The sequence below is a fragment of the Lepidochelys kempii genome, chromosome 4, assembly GCF_965140265.1.
Source record: "Lepidochelys kempii isolate rLepKem1 chromosome 4, rLepKem1.hap2, whole genome shotgun sequence".
Taxonomy (NCBI): domain Eukaryota; kingdom Metazoa; phylum Chordata; order Testudines; family Cheloniidae; genus Lepidochelys; species Lepidochelys kempii.
Window position 1 is genome coordinate 94,452,484 of NC_133259.1, and position 18,318 is coordinate 94,470,801.

At 42.9% G+C, this 18,318-nt stretch overlaps 1 protein-coding gene across 6 annotated transcripts in view; it reads left to right on the plus strand.

Moving 5' to 3' along the window:
* The window catches only part of ATP8A1 (ATPase phospholipid transporting 8A1), a 241,893-nt gene that overhangs the window by 21,038 nt on the left and 202,537 nt on the right, over nucleotides 1–18,318 (plus strand). For 5 of the 6 annotated variants that reach the window (XM_073342153.1, XM_073342148.1, XM_073342147.1 and 2 more), the window contains 2 exons: nucleotides 12,850–12,949; nucleotides 15,629–15,727. In XM_073342153.1, the coding sequence (XP_073198254.1) occupies nucleotides 12,850–12,949; nucleotides 15,629–15,727 (199 nt within the window). Of the gene's footprint in view, nucleotides 1–12,849; nucleotides 12,950–15,628; nucleotides 15,728–18,318 lie in introns of those variants that run through there. The other variant, XM_073342151.1, reaches the window with a different exon arrangement.

An 18,318-nucleotide genomic window follows, 5' to 3' on the forward strand; every position in this document is an offset into this window, starting at 1 on the left:
GAAGAAAGAGAGGTTACTCACCCTGTGCTGTAACTGTGATTCTTCGAGATGTGTCCCTCCATGGGTGCTCCACTACCTGCCATCCTTTCCTCTGCTTCAGAGTTTCCTTCTGAGACTCAGTGGTGGAGAAAAAACTGAGGGTGGTTCGCACTCGCAGCCTGATATAACCTTGGGGCAGGGCATGAGATTGTCAGCGGGGTATGCATGGTCAAACAGACACTGCTAATGAACATCTCCAATGAAAGGGGTGTGGCATGCACATGCACCTGAAGTGGAGCACCCATAGGAGTGCACATCTCGAAGAACCACAGTTATTGCACAGGGTGAGTAACCTCTTTCTCTCATGTTCTCTGATGGGTACAGAATTCCTGACGAGCCCATTTTTGTGCTTAACGTGATAACTCCTGCATGGTGATGGCTAAGCCCGACATCCTCAGAAATGGAGCCTTGCAGAAGCAGTTTTTTGTTGAAAGTAGCTCTGCAAGATTCACAGATAGTGTATTTGGAACTTAGGTCTTCACTGAACAAGATTTGACACTTCCACATCGTTCCTTCTTTTATTACAGAAGTTCCAATGTTTTCCAGCAGTCATTAGCCTCTTTTCATCTTCCTTAATGGCTTGAGGAAGATGAGCTAGATTTTTATGAACCAGAAGCAGAATCCTTTGTGACATCTACTGGGGTTTATTTTGAAGACTGGACCTAACACACTAAGTATGTGGCCAGTACCATGAAAATTCAGTCTCTTGAAGAACTGTGGATTCATGCCGGGCTTTCCTTCCTGTCTGCTCTCGTGAAATAGATCCAATTTTGTGCCTTGAACTTCTGTGTGTGAGTACTTGTAGTTCCCAAACATATATGGAATGTGCTATGAATGTAGGCAGCAATACAGCTATCCTTTATGATGGATTGTGTGCTAGTTTTTGATATTGTTTAATTTTGTTCTTTGCGTCTTTGAGGTGATGTCTTGTTCTATTTTGAGGTTACGAGGCATAGAGTTCAACATTACCGGATGAATTAAGCTGTCCTTTGTTCTCTGTCTCAGTTTAACAGACATATACCTAAAATAATTCTGAGCAACTGTAAATCTTCTTTAACATTGACTGTTAGCAGTTCAACTGTCAGCATTTATCAGTTTTTCTTTACATAAAGCCTTTTGATGATGATTGATGTCCTCAGGGTCTTCACTATTGCTACAGATTCTGTCTGGCCAGCTTGATTAGTTCAGAGCCTGCAATTCAGATTTTATATTTTAGCATTGACCCATATATTCTGTAGGTCTCAGCTGCTGAATCCTCCATCAGACTTTCCACAGAATCCTCCATCAAGTAGTCCTCCATTACTGCAGAACTGTGCTCTAGAGTTGTCATAAATATAAAGGGAAGGGTAAACACTTTTAAATCCCTCCTGGCTGGAGGAAAAACCCTTTCACTTGTAAAGGTGTCATAAATATGAAGGGAACGGTAAACCCCTTTAAAATCCCTCCTGGCCGGAGGAAAAACCCTTTCACTTGTAAAGGTGTCATAAATATGAAGGGAACGGTAAACCCCTTTAAAATCCCTCCTGGCCAGAGGAAAAATCCTCCCACCTGTAAAGGGTTAAGAAGCTAAAGGTAACCTCGCTGGCACCTGACCAAAATGACCAATGAGGAGACAAGATACTTTCAAAAGCTGGGAGGAGGGAGAGAAACAAAGGGTCTGTGTCTGTCTCTATGCTGTTTTTGCCGGGGATAGACCAGGAATGGAGTCTTAGAACTTTTAGTAAGTAATCTAGCTAGGTAAGTGTTAGATTATGATTTCTTTAAATGGCTGAGAAAAGAATTGTGCTGAATAGAATGACTAGTCCTGTCTGTGTGTCTTTTTTGTAACTTAAGGTTTTGCCTAGAGAGATTCTCTATGTTTTGAATCTAATTAGCCTGTAAGTATCTACCATCCTGATTTTACAGGGGTGATTTCTTTACTTCTATTTACTTCTATTTCTATTAAAAGTCTTCTTGTAAGAAAACTGAATGCTTTTTCATTGTTCTCAGATCCAAGGGTTTGGGTCTGTGGTCACCTATGCAAATTGGTGAGGATTTTTACCAAACCTTTCCCAGGAAGTGGGGTGCAAGGGTTTGGGAGGATTTTTGGGGGAAAGACGTGTCCAAACTACGTTTCCCAGTAAACCCAGTTAGAGTTTGGTGGTGGCAGTGGATATTCCAAGGACAAAGGATAAAATTAATTTGTACCTTGGGGAAGTTTTAACCTAAGCTGGTAAAAGTAAGCTTAGGAGGTTTTCATGCAGGTCCCCACATCTGTACCCTAGAGTTCAGAGTGGGGGAGGAACCTTCACAAAAGGGTTAAGAAGCTAAGACAGCCTCACTGGCACCTGACCAAAATGACCAATGAGGAGACAAGATACTTTTAAAGCTGGAGGGGGACAGGGAACAATGGGTTCTCTCTGTCTGTGTGTTGCTTTTGCTGGGACCAGAGCAGGAATGCAGGTTAGAACTCCTGTAAAAAGTCGGTAAGCAATCTAGTTAGATATGTGTTAGATTCTGTTTTGTTTAAATGGCTGATAAAATAAGTTGTGCTGAATGGAATGTATATTCCTGGTTTTGTGTCTTTTTGTAACTTAAGGTTTTGCCTAGAGGGATTCTCTATGTTTTGAATCTGATTACCCTGTAAGGTATTTACCATTCTGATTTTACAGAGGTGATTCTTTTACTTTTTCTGTCATTAAAATTCTTCTAAGAACCTGATTGCTTTTTTATTCTTAAGATCCAAGGGTTTGGATCTGTGTTCACCTACACAAATTGGTGAGGATTTTTATCAAGCCTTCCCCAGGAAAGGGGGTGTAGGGCTTGGGGGGGATATTTGGGGGGTGGGGGAGATGTTTCCAAGTGGGCTCTTTCCCGGTTATATTTGTTAGACGCTTGGTGGTGGCAGCAATAAAGTCCAGGGACAAAAGGTAAAATAGTTTGTATCTTGGGGAAGTTTTAACCTAAGCTGGTAAAAATAAGCTTGGGGGGCGCGGAGGTTCATGCAGATCCTCTCATCTGTACCCTGGAGTTCAGAGTGGGGAAGGAACCTTGACGTGGTGGCAGAGTGGTGGGATTAACTTGAAATCATTTTGAGATTTTTTTGAACCAGAAGCACAGATTTTAAAAAAGGACATTTTTTTTTCCCTTTGGGCTGCTGGAAAGCAGGTTTTAAGCTGAAAGCAGTTAGAGGGGTTTTTTTTTGTCTCTGCTTGGGGGCCAGAGCAGAGACAAAAGGGAATTGTCTTTTGTGAGCTGGAGTTTTCTCTACCTAAAGGCAGGGAAATTCACAAGTCTTCACAGACCTGAAGTTGCTTTTTAGCTAAGAGCAACTAGAGGGGTTTTCTGTCTATTTGCCTGGAGACAAAGGTGTTAGTTTTTTTAGGATTTTTCTGTAGGCTGACAATCCCAGAGAACATAGGTATGTGGTTACAGCACAACCTATATTTTTTGACAAGCCAAGTTTTCGTTTTTGTTTTGTTGTTTTCTTTCTAACTCTCGGGTGTAAAGTTCTTTAAAAACAGAGAGGCTAACATGACAGAAACCAAGGCACAACACAAATTGGAGTTAACCAGACTAGAGGCAGCGAAAGAGGCAGAAAAGGCCCTAGAGGCTGCCCACAGGAGAGCTATGAAGGCAAAGGACAAAGAAATGGCGGCAGTGAAAGAGGCAGAAAAAGCCCTAGAGGCTGCCCACAGGAGAGCTACGGAGGCAAGGGAAAAAGAAATGGAGGCAAGGGGAAAAGAACTGGAGGAGAAGGAAAAAGAGAGGAAGCATGCACTGGAGATGGAGAAGGTAAGGGCTGAACGGAATCTACTGGATAACCCTAACAATCCTTCCCCAACAATCCACAAATGGGAGCAACTATGTCCACAATATAATGAATCCAGTGATATTGCTGAATATTTTCTCACCTTTGAGAGACTGTGCACTCTCCGTAAAATCCTGAAGCTCACAAGATGACCACTTGGTAGCAAAATTAACTGGAAGAGCTCTGACATATTCAATAAGATGCCTATTGATTAGGCTTCTGACTATAATAAGTTCAAGGATTTAGTTTTAAAGCAATTAAAATTACATGTGAAGCGTACAGAGTAAAATTTTGAACCCTTAAGAGAGGGTCTGGACTAAGTAATGTGGCTTATCTAAACCAGATGAAGGATCTGTTAGATAAATGGGTCCAAGGAAGGGGTGTCACTAGCTTTGATGGAATGTGTGATTTGATAGCTCAGGAGCAATGCCTGAATATGTCCAAGGAGGAAATAAAACAGTGTTTATGGGATAAGAAAATGGACTCAGCAGAAAGTTTTGCTTCTTATGCTGATCGATATGAGCAGTCCCGGACCGCCAGAGAGGCGGGGCAAGCCAGAACAAAACAGGTGGAGGGAGGAGAGAGCAACAACCCTGGTCGTAGTTGGAGCAGATACCAGAAGGGATACCCTCAGACCACACCCTACTACCGGGGCAGCCCAAGGCTCCAACTACACACTAAGGAATACTCCAGACACCTTATCGTCCTGCCACACTGTTCTCCAGCAACCCACCTTGTCCCAGTGACCCGTCAGCTGGATGATGTTTTAAATGTAATGCGCCAGGGCATGTGAAGGCCAACTACACCAAGAACCCCAACAGATTACAGTTCATTGCACCGGAATCACACCAGAGGTCCTCAGGCCCAGTTACCTCCCATATACAGGGGGAAACTGTGAGTGTGGGCAGGAAGAAGGTCACCGCATGGAGGGACACCGGAGCACAAGTGTCGGCTATCCATGGTTCCTTAGTGGACCCCAATTTAATCGACCCAGAGATCCAAGTGACAGTTCAACCCTTCTAGTCCAACTCTTTCAATTTGCTGACAGCCAAGTTGCCTGTCCAGTACAAGGGCTGGTCAGGAACCTGGACTTTTGCAATATATGATGATTATCCCATCCCCATGCTGTTGGGGGAAGACTTGGCCAATCATGTGAAGCTAGCCAAGAGGGTAGGAATGGTCAGCCATAGCCAGGCTAAGCAAGCCGTGATGCCTAGCTCTGTTCCGGAAACTTCTACCAGGACCCGGTCAAAGGTGATGGAACCAGACCCCATGCCAATGTCTTCAACAGCAGTAGTGGATCCAGTCCCAGAGACCCAGACAGAGCCAGTCCCAGAACCGGAACTGGCGGAACAACCAACACCAGACCCATTGCCAGCACTGAATCCAGTACTTGCAACCCCAACAGCAGAGGGCCCCACTGAACCTGAACCGGCAGCAGCCAATAACCCTACACAAGAGGCTCAGCCAGAGCCTGAACCCCAACATAGTGCACCAGCGGAGAGCAGTTCACAGTCAATGGAAACAGCCCCATCTCCTACATCGCTTCCAGCGGGACCAAGTCTAGGTCCACAATCCAATGAGGAACTGATGTCTCCAGCATCAAGGGAACAGTTCCAGACCAAACAGGAAGCAGATGAACACCTCCAGAGAGCTTGGACGGCGGCACGGAGCAATCCACTGCCTCTCAGCTCTCCTAATCGAACCAGGTTTGTTGGAGAAAGAGGACTTTTATACAAGGAAACTCTTTCTGGTGGACACCAGGAAGACTGGCATCCTCAGAGACAGTTGGTAGTTCCAACTAACTACCGGGCCAAGCTCTTGAGCTTAGCCCACGATCATCCTAGTGGCCGTGCTGCGGTGAACAGGACCAAAGACCATTTGGGGAGGTCATTCCACTGGGAGGGAATGGGCAAGGATGTTTCTACTTATGTCTGGTCTTGTGAAGTATGCCAAAAAGTGGGAGAACCCCAAGACCAGGTCAAAGCCCCTCTCCAGCCACTCCCCATCATTGAAGTTCCATTTCAGCGAGTAGCTGTGGATATTCTGGGTCCTTTTCCGAAAAAGACACCCAGAGGAAAGAAGTACATACTGGCTTTCATGGATTTTGCCACCCGATGGCCGGAAGCAGTAGCTCTAAGCAACACCAGGGCTAAAAGTGTGTGCCAGGCACTAGCAGACATTTTTGCCAGGTTAGGATGGCCCTCCAACACCCTCACAGATGCTGGAACTAATTTCCTGGCAGGAACTATAGAAAGCCTTTGGGAAGCTCATGGGGTAAATCACTTGGTTGCTACCCCTTACCATCATCAAACAAATGGCCTGGTGGAGAAATTTAATGGGACTTTGGGGGCCATGACACATAAATTTATAAATGAGTACTCCGATGATTGGGACCTAGTGTTGCAGCAGTTGTTCTTTGCCTACAGAGCTGTACCACATCCCAGTTTAGGGTTTTCCCCATTTGAACTTGTATATGGCTGTGAGGTTAAGGGGCCATTACAGTTGGTGAAGCAGCAATGGGAGGGGTTTACACCTTCCCCAGGAACTAACATTCTGGACTTTGTAACTAACCTACAAAACACCCTCCGAACCTCTTCAGCCCTTGCTAAAGAAAACCTAAAGGATGCTCAAAAAGAGCAAAAAGCCTGGTATGATAAACTTGCCAGAGAGCCTTCCTTCAAAGTAGGGGACCAGGTTATGGTCTTAAAGGCACTCCAGGCCCATAAAATGGGAGCATCGTGGGAAGGGCCATTCATGGTCCAGGAGCACCTGGGAGCTGTTAGTTATCTCATAGCATTCCCCACCTCCAACCGAAAGCCTAAGGTGTATCATATTAATTCTCTAAAGCCCTTTTATTCCAGAGAATTAAAGGTTTGTCAGTTTATAGCCCAGGGAGGAGATGATGCTGAGTGGCCTGAAGGTGTCTACTACGAAGGGAAAAGTGCTGGTGGCGTGGAAGAGGTGAACCTCTCCATGACCCTTGGGTGTATGCAGTGACAGCAGATCAAGGAGCTGTGCACTAGCTACGCGCCAATATTCTCAGCCACCCCAGGACTGACTGAACAGGAATACCACTCCATTGACACAGGTAATGCTCACCCAATTAAAGTGCAACCTTACCGGGTGTCTCCTCAAGCTAAAACTGCTATAGAACGGGAGATCCAGGATACGCTACAGATGGGTGTAATCCGCCCCTCTGGCAGTGCATGGGCATCTCCAGTGGTTCTAGTTCCCAAACCAGATGGGGAGATACCTTTCTGCGTGGACTACCGTAAGTTAAATGCTGTAACTTGCCCAGACAACTATCCAATGCCACACACAGATGAACTATTAGAGAAACTGGGACGGGCCCAGTTCATCTCTACCTTGGAGTTAACCAAGGGGTATTGGCAGGTACTGCTAGATGAATCCGCCAAGGAAGGGTCAGCCTTCACCACACATGGCGGGCTGTATGAATGTAATGTACTGCCTTTCGGGCTGCGGAATGCACGCGCCACCTTCCAAAGACTTGTAGATGGTCTCCTAGTGGAGTCAGGAGAATATGCAGTCGCCTACCTTGACGATGTGGCCATATTTTTGGATTCCTGGGCAGAACACCTGGAACATCTACAAAAAGTCTTCAAGCGCATAAGGGAGGCAGGACTAACTGTTTAGGCCTATTTGACACTTCTTGGCCTTAACAGAGTGACTTACCTTGGACACCAGGTGGGTCAAGGAACCATCAACCCCCTACAGGCCAAAGTGGATGCTATCCAAAAGTGGCCTGTCCCAAAGTCAATGAAACAGGTCCAATCCTTCTTAGGCTTGGCCAGATATTACAGGCGATTTGTACCGCAATACAGCCAAATTGCCGCCCCACTGACAGACCTAACCAAAAAGAAACAGCCAAATGCCGTTCAGTGGACCGAAGAGTGCCAGAAGGCCTTTAACCAGCTTAAAGTGACACTCATGTCTGACCCTGTGCTAAGGGCCCCAGACTTTGACAAACCGTTCCTAGTAACCACAGATGTGTCCGAGTGTGGTGTGGGAGCAGTTTTAGTGCAGGAAGGACCGGATCAAGAATTCCACCCTGTAGTGTTTCTCTGTCTGAGAGGGAAAGCAACTGGTCAGTCAGTGAAAAAGAATGTTACACCATTGTCCACGCTCTGGGAAAGCTACGCGCATACGTTTGGGGACGGCGTTTCCACCTGCAAACCGAGCATGCTGCGCTACAGTGGCTTCATACCGCCATGGGAAATAACAAAAAACTTATTCGGTGCAGTTTAGCTCTCCAAGATTTTGATTTCGACATCCAACACATCTGAGGAGCGTCTAACAAGATGGCTGATGCACTCTCCTGTGAAAGTTTCCCAGAATCAACTGGTTAAAATCGTCCTTGAGATGTGGAAAATATTGTTAGTCTTTATATACTTGGTAGTATATTTAGAGGTGCATGTGTCTTATTAACTCTGTTTTCTCCTAGAGCTCCAGGAAGAAATCATAGCCAGTGTTCCACCCTATCTGTGATTTGGGGGGCATGTCATAAATATAAAGGGAAGGAATCTATGAGGGATAGATTAAAAAAACAGTCAAAGCTTATACTCTTGTCAAGGTTCCTTGCCAGCGTTTCACCCTATCAAATCACAGATAGGGTGTTTAACCTTCCCTTTATATTTATGACACGCCCCCCCCCCCAATCACAGACAGGGTGAAACGCTGGCAAGGAACCTTGACCAGAGTATAAGCTTGGACTGTTTTTTTTTTTAATCTCTCCCTCATGATTGTGAAGATAACAACCTGGAAAGCGTTAACCAAATGTAAATCTGTGCACTGCTGTCTTCCTGAGCCCTGGCCTACTCTACAGAATTACTTCAATATAACCAGGTTGCTCAGGGGTGTGAATAATCTGCATCGCTGAGTGACGTTGTTATACCAAACTAAGCTCCAGGGTAGGCAGTGCTAAATTGGTGGGAGAGCTTGCTTCTGTCATTTAGAGTGCCTTAACTAAAGCGCTACAGCATTCGAGAAACGATTGGTGTAGCTGCGCCAATGCAGCATTTTAGGTGTAAACCTGCCCTGAGTTTGCAGATATGTTTGATAACGTGTGGTGTATGAACAGGTCCATTTATCTCAATTGGGTGTTAACTCTGAAACCCCTGCAAATGGCTTATTAAATGTCAGCAAAGTGTTTGAGTATCAGGTGTAAGGGCCTGCAGCTGTGCCTCCTCAGTACAACTGACACCCTAATGAGCTAGCGAGGCGGACCACCAAGACTGATTGGCTGAGAAAGTTAGCAGGCCAGTTGTTTAAACTCAACAGCAGCAATAGCTTCCTGGCTGCTCAGCATATATGCTCGTGGACTTTTTGCCTCCCTGTGCTCATCTCTCTCAAGCCTTGCTTCTGCTCTGCTTGCTCCTCCACAGCTTCAGCCCAGATTCTGCCCTGCACCCAGCCTTATTCCCATCCTGTCCCACACTTGTTCCTGCCTCAGAACCAGCCTGTTCCTGCCTTCCCTGATTTCTGGTTCTGACCCTCAGCCCTGATTCCGTATTCCGGCTCTAGTATTCGGACTTTGACTCCAGTTCTGACCTTCAGCCCTGCTCTGGCTCTGGCATTTGAACTCTGACCACTAGGCTTGATCGCCTGTGACCTGGTCTCCTGACAGTTTGAGCAGTCCAAAGAACTAAGCAGAGGGGAACTATGCTGACAAGGGGTCCAGACCAGTGGTTAGTATGGATCCCTCCCCGGCCAGTCTTTCCCTGCTGGATATAGGGTTGCCTGGCATGCTGAGGTAGAATGCAACACTGAACAGGCAGTCAGAATTTCCCCCGACTTGCCCCCTTTACACCTCCCCCCCCCCGCTTCATGTGAGCTGAAGATTCCCCTGCCTGGTAATCACGGCACATTTCAGGGGTTTTAACCATTGGGCCTGATTCCCATTCTAACCACTAGGCATGACCACCTACAACCCGGTCTCCTGACACACACTGCTTGTCATTTTTCCAGAAACATGTGAGTGATGTGCTTATCTGACAAAAGTCTCCCATACCTCTACAGGTGCCAAGTTTCAACTGACCCTGCCCCATTTGCCAAAACCTAGTTTCCTTCCTCAGCTATCTCCAGGGACAACATGTGTGTTATAGTGATTCTTTGTTTCACATTCTTTGGATGTGTTATAGTGATTCTTTATTTCTTCCACTACTGCTAAACTGGGCTCTGGTGTGAGTCTTTTTGCTTCCAGAGGCAAATAAACTGTTTTGTTCTTCAAGTTATTCTGAGCTGAAGTTTTTTATATACTTACTTCATTAAAAGTCTCTAGCCGAGGTTCCACAAGGAGTGTAGCAGATCATTCCTATTGTTAGTATGTGCACAATGTATTATTTGTATAAACTTTCCCAGTAGTAGACTACAGTACAGTGTAGGAAATCTGTCTAGAGCAGGGATTGTCGCAACAAAATTTTGGAGGCCTCAGAGTGAGGTCACCAATTCCTGCTGGTGGCATCTCTGACAAACCCATCACTCTGTCCCTGCCTCCTGCAGTCCTTCAGTGAGAGCCAGTGGAGAGCCGGCTGCCTGTGGAGTCATGGATAGGAGCAGGAGGGCTGCGCAGGGCAATGCCCCAGAGACTAAACGTCACAGCTGCCTCCAGTGCTGTGTACACCGTCTCTGTGTCTCCAAAGCCACAGACCACGAGGTGACTGCGCGGTGCAGGGCGCCGATCCCTGTTGGCAGTGCCAGTGCAAACATCAAGGCGGCGTATCTCGCTGCCCATGGTAACAGCTATTCAAGAGCAATAGCTGGGTGCTGCAGGGAGGGGCCGCAGCTCTGCGCCCTCTGCCCATGCTTTGGAGGCTGTCGTAGCCCCCCAAAAAATCCACTCGTGGCTGCATGCAGCCACAGTGGCCTAGGAGCGGTGGAAGCTCCCTAAGAGTGTGGGGGGGCCAGAGGTGCCCGAAGTGTGGCCCTGCCCTCACACCCCTTCCCCCCAAGGTTCTGCCCTTGCGCCGCCCTTTCTCTCCACCTCTTCCCCGCCCCCCATGAGCCCGCTTCCCTCTCGCGCCTCTTTGCCCCTTCCCCTGTCGTTCATCCTTCTGGCCGATAAAAGGTGGGAGCGACATAGCTCTCCCACTTTTAATAGTGATGGGGTCCCCCCTGTTCCGCTGCCCCTGTGGTGGCCACAGTGAGAAACGTTCATCTAGACATATTCTTAATTAGCTAGACTCACTGAGGCTGGCTTTCTGTGTCAGGCTGGAATCTTTGGGAAACATGGTATTGTTTTCCAGATCTACCATGCCATCTGTTACTATACTAATGTATCTAATAGGCACAGTGATTCATCATATTACCCTTCTCCAAATTTACAATCAAAAGGGAATGAATGGATAGAGTGTAACTGTCCTTAAGCATAGTCTTATGAGTTAGAGGAAGGTTATGATTTTTTCCCCCCAACATGGGCAATTTTTCTGACTAAAAAAGTCATTGAAAAAAATGGACTGAAAATAAAATAAAAAAAACCACAAAGGTTTTATGAAAGTAAATCTGCTTTTCCTCACAATACAGTAAAGAAACAAATGTTCTGCACTCCTAGAAATGAGCATAAAATCTTTCCATCTTATAACTTAACTCTTGACCATATTTAAGTTTTATTTTTCAATAATTGTTTAAAATTGGTCCATTCAGTTGCTCATTTTTTACAACTTCCCTTCAACTTTAGGCATGTTGAGTCAGATAAATTCATACACTGACATCTGGTAGTCGCTGTGTTTATAACCCATTTGCAGTATTGATCAGCTGCTTTCATGGTCATTATAATTAAAGTAAGAAAGAACCACTCCATAAATTCAACAGTGCAAAGATTGAAAGATAAAATGAGCAAGACATGATATCTGCCAAATAATGGTTGGATTTCTGGTGCTTACTCCATTTGTAATGTTCTGCATGGGACATAGAGCTTTGATATAGAGCAGTTAGTCTATCATAAAAATCCCTTAAGTATTTATCTTGAACTTTAAAAACAAACAAACAAATATTCTTCCATAACTTAGAATTAGGACATATTTGTGTTTTGTTTACTTGCATTCCTAAAATAGTTTGTTGTTAAGTCGGTGCAATCCTGCAGATAAAACCAGGGTAGTCTACATACAAACTGATGTGAACATTTCTCTTAGCTTTGTTATTAGGAGCAGTTAGGCACTGCTAAAATTGAAATAGTATTCAAATGATTGATTGAGGCAACTTTTAAGTTAGACACACACCGTATTTTTCCTTGTGATAGTCTTAAGGTACATATTTCCAGTTCAGAATGATATATCTGCTAGCAAAATAGCAGATAGTACAATTGTTGAGCTAGTATGAAAGTATGTAGATAATTTTGAAATGGTACTATCTGCTAGCTCACTAGTAAAGCTATCTAACGTTTATGAGAGACAAAGTGGGTGAGGTAATATCTTTTATTGGACCAACTTCTGTTGGTGAGCAAGACAAGCTTTCGAGCTATACAGAGCTCTTCCTCAGGATCATTTCAAAACTGGTCCTGAGTAAGAGCTCTGTGTAGCTCGAAAGCTTGTCTCGCTCACCAACAGAAGTTGGTCCAATCTGCTACTTTGCTAGTAGATAGATAATTTCGAAATGGTACTATGTACCCAAGGAAGAGCTCTAATTTGAAAGCTTGTCTGTCTTACCAACAAAAGTTGGTCCAATAAAAGATATTATCTCAACCACCTTGTCTTTCTAATATCCTGGGATGAGCTACAACAACACTGCATATAACAATGATGTTTATGAGTCAACTCAAGTGCTGTGGTTTGGGAGATGGAGATCATTTAGGTTTGGAACTCCAAATGATTCTTAATATAGGCACTGTCTGATTCATTTAACACCCCCTTTCAACTTTTATTTGAAGCAAATTTATTGTTCTTCAGAACACCTGGATTGTAATGTACTGTCATGACATGCACTTCAAGAAATAATAAGGAAAGAGTGTGTGTAACTTGCTGGTACTATAATAATTGTACATGGTTTTTATCTTTCTTTTTTAGCACTGCAAAATACAACATAATCACATTCCTGCCAAGGTTTCTTTATTCCCAGTTCAGAAGAGCTGCTAATGCATTTTTTCTTTTTATTGCATTACTTCAGGTAAGCTCAACTAAAAAAAAATCTGAATTTCAAAACATTCAAGTGCTAATACATTCCATAGATTATTATTATAGCTATTTGAATGTTTTACAAAAATTCCATGTGTCCATTGAGTTAAATCATGTGATATGGCTTTAATGAATTAAGAATAAAATGTCAGTGAAATACTGGATATTTTTATATCTCATTTTGCAACTGTCTTATGTATAGAAAATATTTCCTTACATGGAATTTTTATTTCTCATCATGCAGGGCCTCCTCCAGTGGCCTGAACTTAAATCCTGGGCTAACAGACCTTTTCTCATTGTAGAAGTCCTCCATTATGAAAAAATAAATATTTCTGACAAAGAAACTAATATTTTGGGTTTACCAAACTGAATTTGATCAGGACTAAGGTTCATCTTTTACAAAAAGTGCCAGAAGATCGTTGATCACAAATTGACAGGGCCTCAGTTTGAAGTCTTTTCTAGAAGACTGCACTTCCATCTCAAATACTGGCCAATTAGCAGAGTACTGATTGAGAGGAAAAGATACAACCTTACTGAATCACCAGGACAGCTTCTTGTAGAAAGGATCTTCAGGAAGTGATCAGCTCTGATCCATCATAGCTTAAGATCTGACACCATTGCAGTCAAAGATATTGATGCGTATCAAAACCAAGTAATTAATTTAAAATAGACATTTATTTTTTAAAATTTGAGATTCTCATGTGACATTTCCACATAGGTGACTCTGACATTAACTAGTATCAGTACCAATTACTGTGCCAAGTGCAGCAGAGTGATATTTAACTCTTCCATTACTTAACTGTTGAACTCTGATTGGCTTAGAAAGGAGATTATTTATATGTTTCATCCACCTGAAGTCCATGTTATTCAGAAGTGTTTTTTTTTTAAAAGGACACAATACTTTTGAACTGTGTTGATTTAAAATATTTCACATTTGTTTTAAGTTTATAATGTAAAGGCAGACCATATAGTTGGTGTGATACATTATGTGTGCCATACCTAATGACTGAAGTTTGAACTGTGGACAGAAATAGTGACAGTTACATTTATATTTAACATTTCTAAATTCACCTAAATCAGTGTTGTTGTATATTAATTAGTCAATATATACAATTAACAAAAGAGGAAAGGTCCCCTCATCTTAGTGATATTGGCTGCATTTTGTACCATAACACTAGTCACATGGCACGTCTATTCACTCTCACACCTTTTGAGTAATGGTCTCAAGTTGCAGTGGGGGAGGTTTAGGTTGGATATTGGGAAAAACTTTTTCACTAGGAGGGTGATGAAGCACTGGAATGAGTTACCTAGAGAGGTGGTGGAATCTCCTTCCTTAGAGGTTTTTAAGGTCAGGTTTGACAAAGCCTTGGCTGGAATGATTTAGTTGGGGATTGGCCCTGCTTTGAGCAGGGGGTTGGACTAGATGACCTCCTGAAGTCCCTTCCAACCCTGCTATTCTATGATTCTATGAGTGATTGTCAAATATTCAGATGAATGTGGATGACTAGAGTTATCAGTGTTTGCCATAGAACTAAGCAGCTCCTCTCTCTGCGGTTACTGTAGCACACACAATAGTTCTTTGTGAACATTAGATCATCCAGCTATACTCGTGTGCACATTCAGTATAGCATAGGCTATTTGCGTCTCAATTTTGTGAGGGTTTTTTTTTGGTTTTTGTAATCTTGCATCCAGAGGTATTACTGAGGATGTAGGACTTGCCTTTTTCTGCTATAAATGAACATTTTAAATATGAAACTTTTTAGCAGGAGAAATCTCTATTGAAAATCTGAAATTCTGTTAATTAGGAAACGCTAATAAAAGAAACAAGTACAAAATATCTACTGCAATTTAAGACTATAAAAGAAGAATGTAAAGAACTAGGAACACACAAGTAAAAAATCTGATTTTGATTTTTTTAATACATGATTTTTATCCCCCTCTGAATACAGTGCTTTGTAAAATGCAGTCCTCCTTTGCCCAACTTACATCTAACTCCAAAGAAAATATTGAATAGATTCCACTGGTCATGGGACAGTTGAACTTTTGATCCCCATTCTTGAAAACACTGAAGCATATGCATAACTTCACTTATGAGAATAATTCCTGTGGATACTTTTTAAAAATTTAACCACTCATGTGCTTTACTCTGCCATGTCTTTTGGGTCTGTATGATAGTCATTACCTGGAAAACTGTCAGCACTACATTACAAAAGTATTAAACGATCCCTTATATTAAACAAAAGCGCTTTACTGAGACACTGGAAAGCTCAGTGTTCTTCCCCAGACTTGGTGTTGAAATCAGATTTAGCATCAGCCCTTGTGGGTGGGAAGATGGAGGGGAATGCTTCAAAATATCTCACCATAAATTCCTATATAGTTATGCCTACATTTTATAATTCAATTGCCCAAATAGAAACATTTTTCATATTAATTACATGTTGCATCCGATTTTATGAGAACAGGTATAAGTGTAATGAATTAGGGAGATTGAAAATAATAAGCAATTATAGGCTCGGTAGTAAGAAGGACTAAAACGTGCAGATGAAGAAAATGGAATTGTACATGAACCTGAATAAAGTGGCATTCTTTTGCATTACTAAGTTCTGTTTATTATAATCAAACTTCACTTTGACCTACAAATGTAAAAAACATTTTTCTTTTTTTTTAATAGCAAATTCCAGATGTGTCACCAACAGGTCGTTATACAACATTGGTTCCTTTGTTATTTATTTTAGCTGTAGCAGCAGTCAAAGAAATTATAGAAGATCTTGTAAGTATTTAATACAATTATTTCCTAAATAAATAACCTGTAATATTTATGCATCTCTAAAATTAAAAATAATTGAATATATCTACATTCTCGAGTTACACAGCATTTAGTGCTTGGTATGAGGAGATTCTCCTAAGCCCTAAAAATATGTAAAATCTCTTGCTTTAAACAACAGTTGAAAACCTTGAACAATGGTGGAGATAGTTTATGAAAATATATATGATACTGGGAGGTGATATCCATGTGGTAAATTGTACAGGAGTGTGATAAATGTATTGCTATTGCATACCAGTTCATTTTATCACATGCCTATAACCCCATTACCTGCCTCTAATCCATCTCCTCAGGACTTATTCTAAACTTTCTAAACAGCTTCAAATAGCATATTTGTATCATCTTCCTAGAGAAATATTTACTTCTACCTCTAGATATAGAATCCTTTCTCCTGAAAATTACTTCTGAAGTCTGACTGCTTTCAAGTCCAATATCTCATGTCCTTTCAGGGCTAAAAATGAGAACTTTATTCGATCATAAAGAAGAAATCCCCAGATTTTCTAGTGTGTTCCAAACCCATTTCTATCAATATAATTTATCCACACTAGGGGAGTTGTACCAGTGTAGTGAGGTCTTTGCAAAATCAATGTGCGGACAAGCCCCAAATTTCCTTCAGTAGTAAAAGAAGTTGGTAGTGGCTCCTTCTACCCCTGAGGGAAGTCTGCTGGTGGTAGCTGAAAGCTCCTCTTTTCTCCCCTTTTGGGGTGAGATCAGTGTCAGTGGGATTGGGTGTGACATGGTAAGAAACTACAGTGTAAGAGGAGCTGCAGAGTGAGCCTGGTGAGAACTGTATGTTGAGTTCCAGTCTGTCTCAATTCTTAGCATAGGGCCATCCTAGGTCAGTACTTTAAGCTTGGAATTCTTGTGGTGGGGAGGGGGAGGGAAGATCCTTCCCCATGATCCCTTTTTATTGTTTGTCTGCTACAGTACAAGGATGCAGAATTTTACATCTTTCTTTGAGGTAGCTTTTGCATATTCCTACAAATAGAATGTGTGCTCAGAGCTAAGATTCTAAGGAGCTAAGCAATCCCAAGCAGCCTCACTTCTCTTTCCTTTCCACAGCTAGCTATAGGTATATGGGTCTTCACTTTATACACAAAGAGTTCTGTCTTTGTCTTTGATGAAAAATGTTCTGTTAACTGGTTAGAGGAGTTATAGTTCATACATGTTAGATGCATTTTTAGATAATAGTTAATACATATTTAGTTACATTTTAGATAGAAAACTTTGCATAGCTTTTGTGCCGTTGTGCAGTTTTGATTCCAGACAATCTCCACGCAGCTTTAGGGCAATCATCCCCCCTCCCCAAAAAGACTGATTTTAGTTGGTGTATTTTATGCCACTGTATTTTTCCATAGCCAGATACACAATCTTGTAACCCTCTGATCCATCGTCAGGGTAAGGTACTGTTCTGTCTAACATGGTGAAATCAAAAAGCCAAAGTCTTTGGTGGCCTCATGCTCCATCTGTGCTAGAGGCCATCTTGGTTCCAGGAAAGTTCTGGTTAAGTGGGTTCACATCAGTTTGCAGTAGATTGGTTTTGCTCTTCTGTTGCCTCAATCATAAGATTAAGAGGAAGTAGGAGTGGTGTTGTGGACTGGAGGTCTCAGTTCTAGCTTCCTTGAGTCTGAGGGTGCTTCCAGATCTTCCAGCAATGCTCATTCCTTAGGATTCCATCAGGTTCTCACCACATTGTGGATGCTGGGATTTCTTAGTGCCCAAATGTCTCCATGTTTCACATTGTGCCCATTCTTCACTAAAAGGATCCAGTAAAAGCCATCCTTCAGATCTGGAGTATGTACCTGAGTCCTTTTATTTGGAGTCTTGGTTTCAGAGGCTGTCCTTGGTGCCATCTGAAAATGGCTTGGAGGCTCACCTGGTCAGTTCTTTTGCCTTAGGGGTTTTATGTTCCTCATCTGGCTTCTTTTCAGGACCTTTCAGGCTCCCTGAAGTACAACTATGCAGATTCATTTTTGTTCTTTGTATAACTTGTAGATTATGCCACCATATTGACAGGGACCTCCTCAGTTTCTTATTGTGATGAAGAAAATAATGAAAGTGTGGACTATTCCGCCCATCATTCCTCTTTTGCGACCCTTACAAAGAGACTTTTTGGGGATGGAGACTGGCTAATTGACTGGGAATTTCTGGAAGAGGAGGAAGGCATCAGACCTCTGTCTCATTCTGCTCCGCTCCAGGGACTTCGTCCTTTGCCAGGGGATCCCAAAGGTCACTGCATCATCGTGAAGTCCAGGTCTCAACACACCAGCGGGAACACCTGATCATAACTGCCACACCATCAGAGATTTCAGTCAGGGACACACAGTATCTTGCTTTGTTACTCTTTCCATTGTGTGTTCCTTTCTGCCCCACCGTTTTTCTTTGTGTTCTCTCTCTTTCCCTCTCTCTCTTCTATCTGATCCTAAGGTTAGCTGTACCACACAGGACCAGCACCAAAAGTTGAGACAGCCCATCCAGCTCTACCCAGCTCTGTCCAGCCTAAGAGGGACCAATAAAGGAGAAGGACTAGACCAACC